We start from the raw sequence: 15,474 nt of genomic DNA on the forward strand, positions 1-15,474 counted from the left end.
CTCTCGTATTTATTGTCATTGTTGTTATTGTTTTTGTTATTGTGATGCATGAGGTTTCTGTCGTGCTGTTGTTATTATGGGGTTGCACGAGCTTTCTGTCGTGCCATTGTTACTATTGATATTGCACATGCGGCGTGACAAGACGGTATATATATGTGGGTTGTGCATGTGGCGAGATAAGGTGGGAATATTACTATGCACGTGTGACGAGACAAGGCGGGCACTTACTTTATTATTGCGCGCGTGGCGAGACAAGGTGGGCTATGTCATTGATTGATTTGTGATGACTTGTGATGGCCTGGGGGCATTTTGTTATTATTGTTTATTGCATATTAACTTTGGGACTACGAGGCGATACCTCGGGAGATCCTCATGTCTTGCATATTTACTTTTGGGACTACGAGGCGGTACCTCGAGAGATCCCCTGTTGAGCATTTACTTTTGCGACTACGAGACGGTATCTCGGGAGTGCCCTTTATTGACATCTCTCTATGGTTGCACTTGTCTTTGGTTATTTTGTATTTCCTTGTTATATTGTGTTGGCTTGGGCTTTTTAGTACGAGACTCTGAAGATTTATATTCCTAGTTTCTACCGATTTTTGATGACTGAGTTGTTTTAAATAAAAGAAGTTACTATTATATTTTAAATTAATAAGTTTTACATCCGAAACAATAGATTATCTGATGTTTTATTTAAATTGAAATGTCTTTTTTCTTTACTCAAGCTATTTCTAAAATAAACTCATTTCTTTGTTGAATTCTTACTTGGTTTAAAATTTTCAACCTTACTTCGTTGAAAAATAAATTAATCGTGCGGATCTTATGTATTGAAATAATTGGCACGAGAGTTGTCAGTGTGGTTATGAAGTGTAATGAGGGCGCATGATGCCTGGTGTTAGGGTTCAGGTATTGGGACCAGTGAGTTGTGAATATAGTATGAGGTTCGGTACATCGTGGAGTTTATTGACTAAAACCTGGTGTGAAAGCGGTTGTTTGTTGAGTTGTTACTTGTCCTTTCTTTATTTGTGATTAACGGATTTAGGTTGTGTTTCCGTTCGTTCTTCGGAGTCACCTTCCTATTTTGTATTCACACTGTTTTACCTATTTCTAAACAGTTGTAGTTAGAAATTTGTAGTAAACTCTGTATAGCTTATGATTTGTACTATCGGTTTTGGAAATTTGTAAATTTTATAGAGATTTCTATTTCAGAAATTGTTAGATATTATTTAATTATTGTTGTTATTCAGTAAATGTTAGGCTTACCTAGTCCATAATACTAGGTGCTATCACGATACCCAAAAGAAGGGAAATTAGGCCGTGACACCGGATGAACTGGTCCCTATTTGTTCCCTCTATTGTTCCCTTATCTGATTTATTGAGAAAAAAAATTATTGTATCAAGTTGCTTATCTGGTTCTCTCGTAAGTTTGTCAAAATCATCAAAACAAACACATAACTTATCATTAATATACAATTACAATGCCAAACCATTACTGAAAAGTGAAAAGTGAACGATACAGGTTTTTGTCATTGAGACAAGTAAAACAATGCCGTAGACTACATGTAAATCGTCTTGCCTTATGTTTTCGCCTTTTCAAATACTGATTCGGACTATGCAACTATTTGAGCACACAATTGTAAATTCTGTTCTAATTGGGTTAAGAGCTATACTTTAGAAAGCCTGCGTGTCTTTGACAGGTATTTGAGCCAACTTTGAAGCAACAACGTTTGCTTTGATTAGATGAAAAATCATTAATTAATTAAGTGAATAATACTATACAATTATTATCACATAAAACTTGTATTTGAGTTGACGTTGAAGCAACAACATTTTCCTGGACTAAGTGGAAGAAAAACAAGTAAAATTATACAACAAAAGATATTGGTAAAACACAATTATTTTGAAATGATGCGTTGTATGTGGTAATTACATTTTGAGTTTAGCTATTGAAACCTTCTGTAAAGATAAAAAAAATACAAAACATTATTAGCATCACATCTAGAAATAGATCTCATTATCCATTGGGAAAATACTATTGCAATCAAGAACGTAGACTCGCACCCGAAGCGACAATCATACTAGACCAAACAGTTTTCAGAGCCACCGTATTTCTCCAGTGAACTCTCCTCTTTCCGTTCTTCCTTCTTGAAAATTGATTCATCTCCTGTTGGTTGTTGTACACAAAATCGGACCTAGGGTTTGCATGGTCATTCTTCCATTCCATTTTACAGTAGTGATCTAAATCGACATTCGAAGTTTTTTATAATTGGATATTCATTCTTTGTCGATTTCGCAACTTGTTCTGAACTTGCGAGTCCAGCAACAAGTCGAATTCCCGTAGCAATGGATCAATCCAGCAATCACGTAATCTCAGCTCTTCTCTTTATCCTTCTCCGGTTTTTTCTCTCCTGTGCCTTTGCTTTGTTGTACTGATGTAAGTTGCTTTGCTACCTTTAATGGCAAAAAATGCAGGTTGTTGGAGTTGATAATACTTTTAGAAAAAAGTTCGACAAAGAAGAGTATTTGCAGCGTGCTCGTGAACGCGAAGAGAAGGTCTTTAAATCTCATAAATTATCTTCCATTTTCATGTTTTAGTTATTTACTTGTTAATTGATAAGGTTGATTTGTAATTTGATGCAGGAGGCGGATGGTCGGAAATCTAAGTGTAAGACATTACTAGTTGTCATTTCAGAATTTCTTCATTTTGATTTAACTTGGATGATTTTGTTTATTTGTCTTTTTAGTTTGGCTAGAGACCTGTATGCTAGTGTACTGATATGTGTGAGATGTAGAGAATCTCAAAATTGCCTAAAATATAAATTATTTTCTTTAGGATTGAAATGTACCAGAATAGTGTAGGATGAACATAGAAGATTTTTATGGTCAATCCTAACTAATTTAGAATGGATGTGTAACTGATCGATTGATGCAGTACCCATAGAGAATGAAAGTAGAAATCTTGGAGCCTAGAGTTTTACATGATTGAAACTGTAATGAATTTTGGTGCAGCAAGAGGACCTCCAGTGCAAAGGAAGCCCTTGAAACCAAGAGATTATCAAGTGGACCTCGAATCTCGTTTGGGAAAGACTCAGGTGTGCCACCACTAGTTCTCCTCTTTTATCCCGTCATCCCTATTCTCTGTAGTTATTACGAAGCTTTCGGCCGCCAGTGCAAATTGAAGGCTCTTTTTTTAATTTTCTGAATTGTGTATGAGAGGAATATAGATGGGAGTTTTCTGAATTATGCCTGCTGCTATTATTTGGTGCATTTGGAATGAAAGAAATCGTAGATGTTTTGATGGGATCTCAACTCCTTGTCATGTTTTTAACGGCAAATGCTTACTGAATGTTTTAGTTGGCTCAATCAGGCCCCTGTATCTAGCTGTGAGAACTTTTTGGATTGTGTCTGCTCCTTAGCTATAGATTAGTTTTTGTATAGGAGCAGACACCATCAAGCAGTATTGTAAATTTTTGTATCTTTTGCTCCGCATCATCTTGATGCTTATTAATGATGATTCCCTTACTTCATTTAAAAAAAGAAGGAATACAGTGATTTACAGAAGTTTATGTTTCTTAATTTGTTTTATTTGTATTGACTGTGGTTAGTGCCTCCTGCTTTTTGAAGTTTCTCCTTTCACATATTTCAACAATTGCTGATTATTTGCCATGCGGTGGAAGGTTCTCTCCTTCCCCCCCCCCCCCCCCCCCATGATCTTGAATGTCAATGCTTGCGAACATGTTTTTGCTTGTAGTTTCTGAATTCGTCTTGTTGAAATAATTCAATGTTAGCCCGTGTCATTCATGTATTTCTACGTTTTGTCGATTTCTTATTTGTGCATTATCGATTTTCTGGCAGGTGGTTACTCCAATTGCACCATTAAGTCAGCAGGTATTTTCAATGGTCTTTTCATTACATGTTTAAACCTAACATGACGTTTGGTATGAGGTATAAGGTGGGATAAGATGTGATAAATTTATACCGCCAACCAAACATGGTATAAATTTTATCCCAGACTTAATCCAGGATATCCCATCTTATCCCACCTTATCCCATCAAATGTGGGAGTATTTTATCCCATCTCTCATGTGGTATAAATTAGTGTTGGGATTATAATCCCGGGATAATTTAGTCCACGTACCAAACGACCCCTAATTGTATGGATGCAATTCGTGTCTTCTTTATTTGTTAGTTCACTTTGTTGTTAGCATGCAGCAAGGACATGGTCCAGATAGTGGAGTAACGAGTATAGCACCGTATAAACGTTCAAGTTCCATGGAATTATGTTCTAAACTGGGGAATCCATTTCTTTTTTGAGTGCTAGTCTGTCTTCTTTGGAGTTCCTGACCTGTGTGGAATGCAGTTTCCCAGATACTTATCAACCCTTTGAAGTAGTACTCTAGAGGGTTCTTCCTCATAGCTAATGAAAGACGATGCTCCATTTTGATGTTGTTTGTTGAAGAATTTATTCAGTCTAGAACTGAATGGCAGGTGGATGCCAAGCCATCAAATGTTGAACGCGATATACTTTCGTTTGTCCATCTCCGTGTGATAAATCTTATGTTTGCATGACCCTTCAGCATAAGTGAAATTTCATGATGAATCTCGTGAACATCAGATCTTTCATGGTTTATTTGTTGACAATCAAATGGGAAGTCAGGACATATTTGGTCCCTAGAGGTTTTTTGCAGTTAGTGTTCTTGCAATTCTGGTACATTCTGTAAATCAGGCAGTTTCTTCATTGTTGCGGAACATAAGGTATTATGGGTGCATTATAATATAGTTTATGGATGAGAAACTTGTTTTACAACTTCTTGTGCACGTCATCGCTTGAAACACCTTACTGTGGCTTGCTTAGTGGTAACTAAGATTTATAATTCTTGGTATGATATGATTTTTTCTTTTACTACATATAAAATGATGTAATTTGTTGCTTTGCAGGCTGGATATTATTGCCCAGTATGTGAATGTGTGGTGAAGGATTCTGCGAACTACTTAGACCATATCAATGGGAAGAAACGTATGTCATATTGACAGAAATTTCCTTCTTGCTTGTTGCTGCACTTTGCCTCTGTGGCCTTTTTTTCCTTACTAAGTGCTGCTTCAATGGTTTTATACTCAATTGATGTGTTATGTTTTTTCAGATCAACGAGCTTTGGGTATGTCTATGCGGGTAGAAAGATCCTCTTTAGAGCAGGTAGGCCGTTGAATGTAATGTATTGGCAAGGAAGTATAGTTTCCATTCAATGACAACTGCACAAGGAATAGACCAGGATAAATTGGAATTTAGTTGAACTTCAGATGACACGAAAAAAAGAGAGAAGGTCAATCTAAAAGAAAAACTAGTATTTTCAGGGGAAAATTGCATATTGGGTGTGCTATAAGTGGGATAGTGAAAGCATTGAAACTATCCTTGTTCAATGTTGTCGACTATAGATGATAAATATACCTATCGAAATTCATGTGCAACTCAAATTTTATTCCTTTAATAATCTTTTATTTCATGATTCTCAGGTCCAACAACGATTTGAAGCATCCAAGAAGCGTAAAGATACAGGAAGCTTTACTGTGCAAGGTAGAGATCTTACTAGAAAAATAGAGGCATTGATAATCAGTCTCCCAGCTTAGCTAACGGTTAATGCATTTATTGTTAAGTACCTTATGTGTAGTGATAGCAAAGATTGATGTCTTTTTCCCTTTTTCTCTGTTGCACATCTCATATGAACTTGCGTAATTTGTTCCACGTCTGCTTTATTTTAGTGGGTAAAAGACCGGGATGCACATATGGGACTGCTATTGACCATCTTTCATTTTATTTGTAGATTTTGAGGAGCAATTATTGAAACAACAGCAGGAAGAGGAAGAAAGGAAACAAAGAAGAAAGAGAAGAAGGTTTGTGAAGCTTACTTTTGGATGTTAGATTTGGTAGACTTCGGTACTGATAAAATGACGCAGATGTTGGTCTTAGACTTGTCTCTCTATCCCTTACCCTCTCTCCCTCTCTCTGCTGTGCTTTCTCTAACAAACTTCCTTTGATGGTTACTTTGGTTGTTTGTATTGATATTCAGAAAGAGAAGGCTGCAGAGGAGGAACCTGAAATAGACCCTGAGGTTGCAGCTATGATGGGATTTGGGGGTTTTGGAACTTCAAAAAAGTGATTGCTTTGGCCATTAATCTCTCGCGAGAATAGCTTGGACTGGAGTAATCTGCCAGAGGCGTGTGCTTTATTTTGAAATGGTCTAAAATGTGAGAAATTCCATTTTAGGTAGTAGCCAGGCAGGGCAGTTGAGGTTTGTCAAATCTTATGTTTGTCAAACTAGCCTCCATAATTTTCACAATGAATGATTGTAACCACTGGTTTGGAGTATAGATGGCATTTCCAATTGTTCATTGCTGATTGAAGTGTCCTAAATCTCTCTGCACCACTGTCATCGACAATGCAGATTATTTTCATATGCTTAAAAAGAAATTTTATTTTGGGTTTAAATCCAGCTAATGAAGAATATCCAAGAAGGTTTGAAAGCTCTTGACGAGAACGTAAAATGTGGTTCAATGAGTGGTTGAAAGGGGCGGAGCTAGAAGCCCGTTAACGGATTCGGCCGAACCCAGTAGCTTTTGCTCGAATAGTGTATTTGTATTAAGAAATTTATTAAATATGTACAATATTGAATTTAGAACTCAGTTGTTAATACTTGAAGTCGTCATTCTATAATTCAAAACCCATGAAGTTGAAATCCTGGCTCCATCTCTAGTTGAAAGGATAAATGTTTTTGACTTTTCCATTTCTGAGGTTCCGGATATTCTTGTATACATCTTTTATAGTAATACTTTCAATTTTCAGATAACAAAGCGGCCTTTTGAAATGAAATGTTCAGAGGTATTCGTATTGTATTGGTTCAAACAGAAGTTGAATATGAGAGTACGAAAAGCACAAGCAGTTCAAAACTTAGCAAGACATAAAAAGAAAGGATCCGGCGTAAAAATGAAAAACATATTATAAGTATTAAGAAACTGAATTGCACGAGTCATGTTTGTTGACTTTTAAACGAATGCCTTTCTCAAACAATAAAGTAGTTCCCGCCAAAAGTTGAATCTTACTGCACTCTCGCAACCACTCTCCAGTAGCTGTCTGGTTGTGCATATGAACAGAGGGAGCCGAGAGGTTGAGCGGAGGATTCTGCGCCTTCTCCACGGTCACAAATCTCGAACCCAACTCACTCAAATCCATGCCCATATCCTTCGCCACCACCTTCACCACTCTAACCAGCTCCTCTCCCACTTCATTTCCATCTGCGGCTCCCTTAACAAAATGCTTTACGCGTCCCTCGTCTTCCAGCATTTTCACAACCCCAACATCTTCCTCTTCAACTCCATGATCAAAGGCTACTCCTTATGTGGCCCGTATCAAAATTCTATCGCCTTATTTTCCACCATGAAACGACGTGGCATCTGGCCTGATGAGTTCACTTTCGCCCCTTTACTTAAAGCTTGTTCTAATCTTGAGGATCTGAAATTGGGTCGGGCTATACAAAAGAATGTGGTTGCACTTGGGTTTGAGAGATTTGGGTCGATAAGGATTGGGATTATTGAACTGTACTGTGGTTGTGGGATGATGATGGATGCTGAGCAGGTGTTTGATGATATGTCTCATAGAGATGTGATTGTTTGGAATTTGATGATTAGGGGTTATTTTAAAAGTGGAAATGTGGATATGGGGTTTGGTCTGTTTAGTCAAATGGGTGAGAGGACAGTGGTTTCTTGGAATTTGATGATTTCGTCGTTAGCTCAAAATGGGAGGGAGAAGGAGGCACTGACACTTTTCGCTGAGATGAGGAATAGTGAGTTTGAGCCTGATGAAGCTACGGTTGTTGCGATGTTACCCGTCTGTGCTCATTTAGGAGAAGTTGATTTGGGAAGGTGGATTCACTCTTATGTTAAGTCTAAGGGTCTCTATCCTGATCTTGTATCCGTTGGCAATGCATTGGTTGATTTCTTTGGAAAATCTGGTGATTTGGAAGCTGCTTTTACAATATTCAAGGACATGCCTCGGAAAAATGTAGTTTCTTGGAACGCCATGGTATCAAATTGTGCTTTTAATGGGAAGGGTGAATTGGGAGTTAAATTGTTTGATGAGATGTTAGATGAAGGTGTGAGACCTAATGATTCAACTTTTGTGGGCGTTTTAGCATGTTGTGCCCATGCAGGTTTGGTCCAAAGAGGTGGAGATTTGTTTGATTCTATGATTGGAAATCATGGTATAGAGCCAACGCTTGAGCATTACGGATGCATGGTTGATCTTCTAGGCCGTGGGGGTTGTCTAAAAGAGGCTCATAAACTGGTGAAAACCATGCCAATGGAACCAAATGCTGCTATATGGGGTGCATTGGTTAGTGCTTGTCGCACTCATGGTGAAATGGAGCTGGCCGAATGTGCACTTAAGGAGCTTATAAGTCTTGAACCTTGGAATTCAGGTAACTATGTATTGTTATCCAATATTTATGCTGATAGAGGAAAATGGGAAGAAGTTGAGAAGGTGAGAGTGTTGATGAGGGGAAATAGCATTAAGAAAGCACCAGGACAGAGCACGGTTGTTTGATTATTTGTTGCACTTCCTCAGGACATAGCTGCACCGTAGACTATCGGGTGTTGGCTTCTTGCATCAAAATAGGATCCCTTCTTGAAGGGATTTTGACCTCTTTGACAGTCGTTGGACTTTGAGTGATTTGAACTGAAAACAGCTTAGCTTTGGATTGTCAAATTAAATGATATGCAAGCTAAAGAGCTAGCTCTGATTTTGAGAAATAATGTCTATAGGCACTGTCTGCTGACAGCTCAGCTCTTGGATCGGATGATGCAAGTCTAACGTAAAAAAGAACTCCCCTTCCACCCCCTTTGCTATTATACTTCGACTAGAGGCCTCCTTCCCTTGTCCTTTTATTCAATTCGCCTCCATTAAAACAAAATAGTCAAATTTGGCGACTAGTATATTAGTGTTCACCCTCTCATGTATGGCCTTAGCTCCGAGATTGGAATTTGGTTGAGCCATTTTCCTGCCTTTTATTACCTTTGGATTTTAACTGTTTTGTCTCTCCTTTTTTTTCTTTCTTGGGAAACTTGAAAGCAAGAGAGTTCGAATTGCTGATAGTATTTTGTAGATCATGCCAGTGATGGAAAAACTAAGAGTAGAAAGGATAAAAGAAAAAAATGGATTTTGCTGATAGTATTTTCATAGATTTTAGTCCCTTTGAATTTTCACAGTTTGGTGATGGGAAAACAGCATGGGAAAAAAATGTGGAGATGCGGCCTCTACTTGAGCCTCCAAGGATAAAGGTACATGAACAGCCATTTGATCTCCATCAAAATCAGCATTGAATCCCTTGCGGGGGTATCGATCCCCGTACCTCTCGCATGCTAAGCGAGCGCTCTACCATCTGAGCTACATCCCCAGCTGTGTGTAGTATCTTTCCCTATATGATATTAAACTTTAATCTCACATGCCAACACTAACCCGCAAATCATAATGCGCTTATATTTCTCCTAATCTATTGACACACTGTAAGTATGATGCCGAACATTTGATTTTCTACCTACATAAGGACTGGCTCATAGATGTCCTGCGCAGACTTGCAGGACCTACTCTTTAAACAATTATAGTAACTGAATATTCGAAGATTCTTCGCAGATGCAGTTTAAACATCGCAATATGGTCAAAGAAACGTATAAATATCTATGCCTGATTGCTAGCATTATCGCAACGGACGACGAGACACTTTTCGGCAGGGGAAAGGAGTGAACTGGAACGTTTTATATACTCTCAAACTTGTGACAAATAACAAGTTTGAGGTTTTTTAAAAAAAAAGCAGGAAATACGTTTAGTTAGTTATTGCCAGACCCAGTATAGACAAATAACTTTGTTAACTTTTGTACCATATATAGAAGCCTGGATCTGCAAGTGAGCAGGAGATGAATATCTTGATTACTACATCACTATTTTACTATTCAGTCTCCACCGGTAAAAGTGGACGAAGTTTATCAACCTAAGTACATAAATCAACAACCTTTTCCGGCACAGCCCCTAACAGTGCGTCACACTGACATTCTGCCTCCAGAAACTAGAGTGCTTGAAGGAGCTAGAATGGAAAAGAGGGATTAACAGATATGTACCGCAAATAAATTAACGACGCCATATGTCCAAAATTCATGCAACAATGTTCAACAAAAGAGTCCAAAAGCCACTACATCAGGATAAGTTGAATGGTTTAGACTACTCTCACGACCATCATTATATTTCTATAACAATTGAAGACTAGACAATATAGTAGAGAATACTTCTTTTACTGTTTTCACTAGAAACCTAGAACAAGAGAAACTATAGCCCATAGTGATAAACAAACATCTTCAATTTATCCGGTACAAAAGTATAAATTAAAACAGAATTACAAAATGTCACTTCCTAGACCCATTACTTGATATACTGAGACATCCATCTGAAGCCTTCTCCATATCCCATTTTGCGGACTATGCTGCACATGAATACCTCAACTGGACGGACATTGGAATCTGCCAGGTTTACCTTCCCCTTGCCAGTGGTGACGCCCGTTAGCCCCATATGGTAACGCAGTTCATCTTCTGAGGCAGCATATGGGATGTCTATCTTGTTACCCAGTATCAGAAAAGGAACAGTGGCCAACGACTCATCAGAGAGGAGAGCATCCAGCTCTTTCTTGGACTCTGCAAACCTTTCTTTGTCAAAGGAGTCCACCAAGTATACAACAGCATCCACCTTCGGAGAAAAGGAATGTTATAATAAGCACAAACACAAAGAATTATCCAAATTAACACTTGGGGACTTCTTAGAGAAGATACATGCACGAGCAAAATTCCATTTTCTGATTCTAGATTTTGCAGGCAATTGCTTTAAGCCTAGCAAGCATATAACATGATAGTCAAACTAAACAAGATCTAGTTTTGGAAAACAGAACTATAAACAATGGTCATTAGTATTTAGTAAAGCTATTGCATCTGTAATTCTTTGCCATTTTTGGTATGTAATCGGCTTTCTCACTTAAAAACTGTTCATAACAATCACACATTTGCAAATACATAATTTCTCTTTCATCCTAATAATTAACCCAATAAAGGTGATCTAAAGAAAGTTCAATGTTGTAAAATCTCTATGAATATGATGTTATTCTGGGAATTTGTACCAATAACAATGATAATGGAAATAATTCATGAAAAAAAAAATCAACGAATATATAACAGAAACACACTCAAACATGGATAGAAGATCTTAAGCAAGTCTTTTTGAAAGATACTTTAGAAATATAATAAAGTAGCTGAGTAGAAAAGACAAAACGGAAGAGAACGCAAATGGGAAAGAGAGTAACTATTCATGGCTTATTGGACACCGAAACTTCTTTACACATTTGGATGTGTTTTTGCAGGAGAAATGGCTGCAGCCAGTCCAATACTGCTCCTTGGATAGCTAAAAACTTCAAAAACAGGGGATATATGTCTATTTTTCCATATAAAGATTCAACAGTTTTCTCAAAGGAAATCTTTTACCAATGCAGATAAATATAAGTATATGGTGAGGTACTATTGAAACACCCCCAGATAAAGAAAGGTGCTATCAGCAAACTCCCAGTATCAATATATGCCTCCCATGAATCAAATAAACAATGGGTTTATTTGGGATTATGAAGGCATTAAATCGCTTTCCTAGGGGCAAAACATTAAGAGGTTAAGTTGCCTTACCCATAACACTTGTAATAATATAACAATATCTCCTTGATGCCCTTAATGAAAGTCTCTTACTTCACCAAAAAAATTAAACAAAATCAAATTAACTACTGGAGTTTTTGTGCAACATGCATTCAGATTTAATATTAGAGAAATTCTTAAACCTTATCGAGGAGGTCCGAATAGCTACCAAAACTTCTGTAAAAGCATTTCAAATATTTTTGATCCCCCAGAATGAGAAATCGGCGATGAAGATGGGATACAGAGAGTAAGAGAGAAATGAAATTAGCAATAACAACTTGTAAGGCACTTGACAGAATTCACTCATCCTTCGTTTAAGACAAAACGAGTCAACATTAGTAGGACAAGTCACAATTTTAAGGCCATGTTAAGCCATGAAATCTTATTGAGCATGAAAATGTCATTACTACATAAATCTAAACACACAAGCACTAATGGCACCCTCAAACAACAAGCATAGCTGACAAGTTTAGCGCCATATCAGCATCGCAGACTAAAAGAACCCGCCAGGTATCAACCAATAAAGACCACTATCAGCACCCTAAGAAACAAAGTAATACACCATTTGCAAATCAAAATTCTAAACTAAGACAAGAAGACAAACAAAAAGCAAAATACCTTAGCATAATAATCTTTCCAAACACGGCGAGCAATCTGATGACCACCTAAGTCAAATGCCTTGAACTTGATCTTGCCAATACTAAGCTCCTCCGACGTTGGGTATTGTGTTGGCTGATGTTGAACCAATCTCTGCAACAATTCCATATCCCTCAAATTTTCAGATTCAAAATAACAAACAACCAATAGCCGAAAACAAATCTTCTCAAACTAATAAAAGTACTAAAATTTCTTTCCTTGTAAAAATAACAGCTTGTTTGGATCGTTGTTACCCATTGTATTGTATTGTATTGTATTGTATTGTTATCCCAAAACAATGTTTGTTTTGATTGTTTAGTTAAAATTGGTTGTATTGTATTGTTAAATCCATTGTTCCGGAACAATGAAAAGTCTCATTTTCTAAAACAACCAATTTGGTGTGGTGGGATTGTTTCCTATTTTTCTTTCCAATTATGCCCTAACTTATTACTCCATAATTCTATTTTACCCTTTAGCTTTTTTCATTTTAACTCCAAATCTCTAACCTATAACTCACTTCTCTTCGTCTCTTTTTTTTTTTTTGCCAACTCCAACATCAAAGGTAAAAAAGAATAGATTTTGCCTTCTTTTTTTCTTTTCTTTTTTCCCTTAATTTGATTTCAACTCCAATTCTAATTATTTTAATCTCCAATTAGCTGCATACTATTGGTTGTTTTCAAGTGTGGCTATTTTCAAGTGTACAAAGTGTTATCTTCCCAACTCCATGTTTCTTTATCATTTTTTGTTTTAAATGATAGTTAACCTTATTTTTCAGGTTTTTGCTCTTGTTTTCACCTGGCAATTGAGTTAGAGTAATATTATTTATGGTATAATCGCTAAGGATTTTATGGAATATGAATATTTCATTATGGATTATACGTCACGTTGTTAGAAAACTATTATGTTATGCACTTTGAGTTATGGATTATATGTCGTGCTGGGAAATATTACTTATGATCTAAATTCTGAATAGAGTGTACTTAACATTTTATTTATTATTTATTATTATTATGATCTACTTATGAATGGAGTGTACTTGTAACTGTTTTTAATATTATTAACTTGTTCCACTAATTTTGTTAGAATTTGCATGAATTTAATTGTTTAATCTATTTATAAGACATAATTGGTGATAAATTAGTAGAAATAGTTTTTCTTAAATTATTTTTATGCGTAATTCTTGATAAACTTAATATTTAAAACAATTGAGGGTATTTTAGTAAACTTATCGATTACAGTACAATACGATACAGTCAAACCAAATAACAAAATATTATTTAACAGCAAACAATACAATCTATCCAAATATCGTATTCATAAAACGATACAATACAGTACAATACAATACAATACATTATAAAACGATGGTAACAATGATCCAAACAGAGTATAAGGCCCGGGAAAAAAAAAACCACATCAGGGAATTGAATTTCTGGTGAAAAATGGATAATTCAGAAAATGAAGCTCAATTCAGAAAGAAAATCAGCTAATTAAGCATATGTAATAAGGGAAATTTAAAAAAAAAAAGCATAGAATTAGAGGAGAGACCTCATCTTTCAACATATGGAGCAAGGTGGTTTTGCCGGCATTATCGAGGCCCAAAAACAAGATCTTAGCCTCCTTCTGCCATAATCCCAACGTAGCTAGAATTCCGTAGAACCAATCTACCAAGAACATCCTTCTGATCCGATTCGATTCCTCCGACCCGAAGAGCCTAAATCAAAGTCCGATGATTGAGGACGGATTGATCGATGGATCTACGAGCAAAAAAGGGGGTTAGCAATCTCTCGATTTGATTCAAAGGAGAAGTGCTTTAATTTCTTCTCCTCCTCCTCGAAACGCTAAACACCTGGCTGGCGTAGAGAGAGAAAAGTCGAAGGTAATGTTTGTTTTTGTTTATGCATTTATATAAGTGGTGTGCCCTAGTCAACTAAACGCCCCTTCTGGGCTTTTTGTGTATAGTACTATATATTTTTTGAAAAAGAAGTTGTATTTGAAATTAAGTTAAAAATGATATTTGAAATTTTAAGTTATGTTTGGATATGTATTTCACGTAAAAAAATATTGTAGTTTTATGAATAGGAAAAAAAAAATTATGAAAATTTTGATGCAAAATTTTATGGACCAACATATTTTTTTTAAAAACAAATTGAAGAAAAGAAAAAATATTATATGGACAAACGAGGCCGTAATAGATATCTATATATATCTATATTATTATAAAAGTATGAATACAATATCGCCTTATAAAAATAATCTTATAATATTAAAGCATAATAACTCACAATAAAAGGACATAACCGAAATTCTAGACATTAGCCTTGCAATCCTATTAGTTTTAGTACATAATACTACACGTTAGAAATCCTGTTAGTATAATTACTTTCGAGCATAAACGCATTAAAAAATTCTATTACTATTTAATTTGAAAATGTATTATAATGTCCTATTACTAATATAATTTGAGAATATATTATATTGTCCAAATCCATTTAGAAACAATGAGAACTTATATTATTATAAAAGTACGAATACAATATTTATAGACCAAAATAGTCCTAAATATTAAATCGAAAAACTCATAGGTAAAGGATATAACTAAAATAACCTATTTTTTTAGACTACAGAGCTTCTATGTTAATTTTCAATATTTAAGATTTTAAAATTAATAAAATCTTGTATATTAAATTCTTATTAAAAATATATAGGAGGGTTTAATAAAATCAATTTCATAAGAATCCTCCATATTGGCAGTATATTACCACTCCATAATATTCATTACCAAGAAAAAATAAAAGTAATATTAAATGAATTGTATAAAGCGTTGAAATTGAGAGAGAGAAAATATATCCCCATAATATATTTTTATATTATATTTGAACTATTTTCTACTCAAATAATATATTTTTAATTAATTTTTCGTGTAATACCAATAACTAAGAAAATATTTAAGAATATAAATGTGTGAGAAAGAGAAAGAAAAATAGTTGATAAGACTCAATATCACTAATGATTCATCTAAAAGTTGAATGTCATATCGATCTTTTTAATCTTTGAAAATAAAATTCATGGTGG

General features: G+C 35.6%; 3 protein-coding genes and 1 non-coding gene across 4 annotated transcripts; 2 read left to right on the forward strand and 2 right to left on the reverse strand.

The window, feature by feature from the left end:
- The first annotated feature begins 2,034 nt into the window (after positions 1–2,034).
- On the forward strand, positions 2,035–6,409 carry LOC107783792 (uncharacterized). Its single transcript, XM_016604810.2, has 10 exons — positions 2,035–2,364; positions 2,473–2,553; positions 2,641–2,665; positions 3,010–3,092; positions 3,856–3,888; positions 4,939–5,017; positions 5,142–5,194; positions 5,512–5,572; positions 5,820–5,889; positions 6,066–6,409. Exons 1-10 carry the CDS (start codon positions 2,344–2,346, stop codon positions 6,097–6,099), a joined length of 540 nt encoding a protein of 179 aa, XP_016460296.1. The 5' UTR covers positions 2,035–2,343; the 3' UTR covers positions 6,100–6,409.
- A 591-nt stretch (positions 6,410–7,000) lies between these two features.
- On the forward strand, positions 7,001–9,110 carry LOC107783794 (pentatricopeptide repeat-containing protein At1g09190-like). The gene has a single exon (XM_016604813.2). The coding sequence runs from the start codon at positions 7,139–7,141 to the stop codon at positions 8,591–8,593; it is 1,455 nt and encodes a 484-aa protein (XP_016460299.1). The 5' UTR covers positions 7,001–7,138; the 3' UTR covers positions 8,594–9,110.
- A 1,032-nt stretch (positions 9,111–10,142) lies between these two features.
- Positions 10,143–14,314, reverse strand: LOC107783796 (GTP-binding protein SAR1A-like). Its single transcript, NM_001405190.1, has 3 exons — positions 13,948–14,314; positions 12,382–12,513; positions 10,143–10,780 (listed from the first exon to the last, which is right to left on the reverse strand). Exons 1-3 carry the CDS (start codon positions 14,074–14,076, stop codon positions 10,460–10,462), a joined length of 582 nt encoding a protein of 193 aa, NP_001392119.1. The 5' UTR covers positions 14,077–14,314; the 3' UTR covers positions 10,143–10,459.
- Positions 11,582–11,698, reverse strand: LOC142174028 (small nucleolar RNA snoR83). The gene has a single exon (XR_012703388.1). It is a non-coding gene; the product is annotated as a small nucleolar RNA snoR83 (small nucleolar RNA).
- Positions 14,315–15,474: the final 1,160 nt, after the last annotated feature.

Source organism: Nicotiana tabacum, chromosome 19, assembly GCF_000715075.1.
Source record: "Nicotiana tabacum cultivar K326 chromosome 19, ASM71507v2, whole genome shotgun sequence".
Lineage (NCBI taxonomy): Eukaryota > Viridiplantae > Streptophyta > Magnoliopsida > Solanales > Solanaceae > Nicotiana > Nicotiana tabacum.